Raw genomic sequence first — 493 nt, 5'->3', positions numbered from 1 at the left:
CTCACGTCATCCGTTTGTGAGAAATAATATCTTTTAATCACCTATGAGTAACTCACTTGAGCCTCACACCATCTGCTTACATTTTGTTCGGAGCTACCTTACGTTTGATATACCTAATCGCTCATTTGGAAGTCGCCTTGAAACTAAAATTGTGATAATTGTCAACACTATATGGTACAGCAGGACGGTAAATATTGTCCAATCTGTAAACATTTTATGTATGGCGGTGAACCGGACCTCTGAGTGTCGACTGAACAAAGTCAAACCTAGTCCCATGGCAATGATATCGATCCCGGTTGAGGCTCCTTGTGCGGCCGGTCGACTGGCTACTGGGGATTCGCTGACCGCGTATCAGCTGACCTTGACAACATGCAACAAAGTAGTGAGGAATGCTGCCCGGCTAATGTGGTGATCTTCCGCTGATTTGCGTCGCACGATTAGCACCAGGAGGTGAAATTTTTTTCGGCTGGTTGAAGTGTTGTCTGACAAGGAC

The 493-nt window shown here is 45.6% G+C and overlaps 1 protein-coding gene across 1 annotated transcript; it reads left to right on the top strand.

Moving 5' to 3' along the window:
• Window positions 1–220: 220 nt before the first annotated feature.
• Window positions 221–412, top strand: T265_12369 (hypothetical protein; the record flags this gene model as incomplete). Its single annotated transcript, XM_009179873.1, has 1 exon — window positions 221–412. The coding sequence occupies one exon, from the start codon at window positions 221–223 to the stop codon at window positions 410–412; it is 192 nt and encodes a 63-aa protein (XP_009178137.1).
• Between the last annotated feature and the right edge of the window lie 81 nt (window positions 413–493).

Source organism: Opisthorchis viverrini (genome assembly GCF_000715545.1).
Source record: "Opisthorchis viverrini unplaced genomic scaffold scaffold21642, whole genome shotgun sequence".
Taxonomy (NCBI): Eukaryota; Metazoa; Platyhelminthes; class Trematoda; order Opisthorchiida; family Opisthorchiidae; genus Opisthorchis; species Opisthorchis viverrini.
This window is presented reverse-complemented; position numbering and strand designations above follow the sequence as displayed.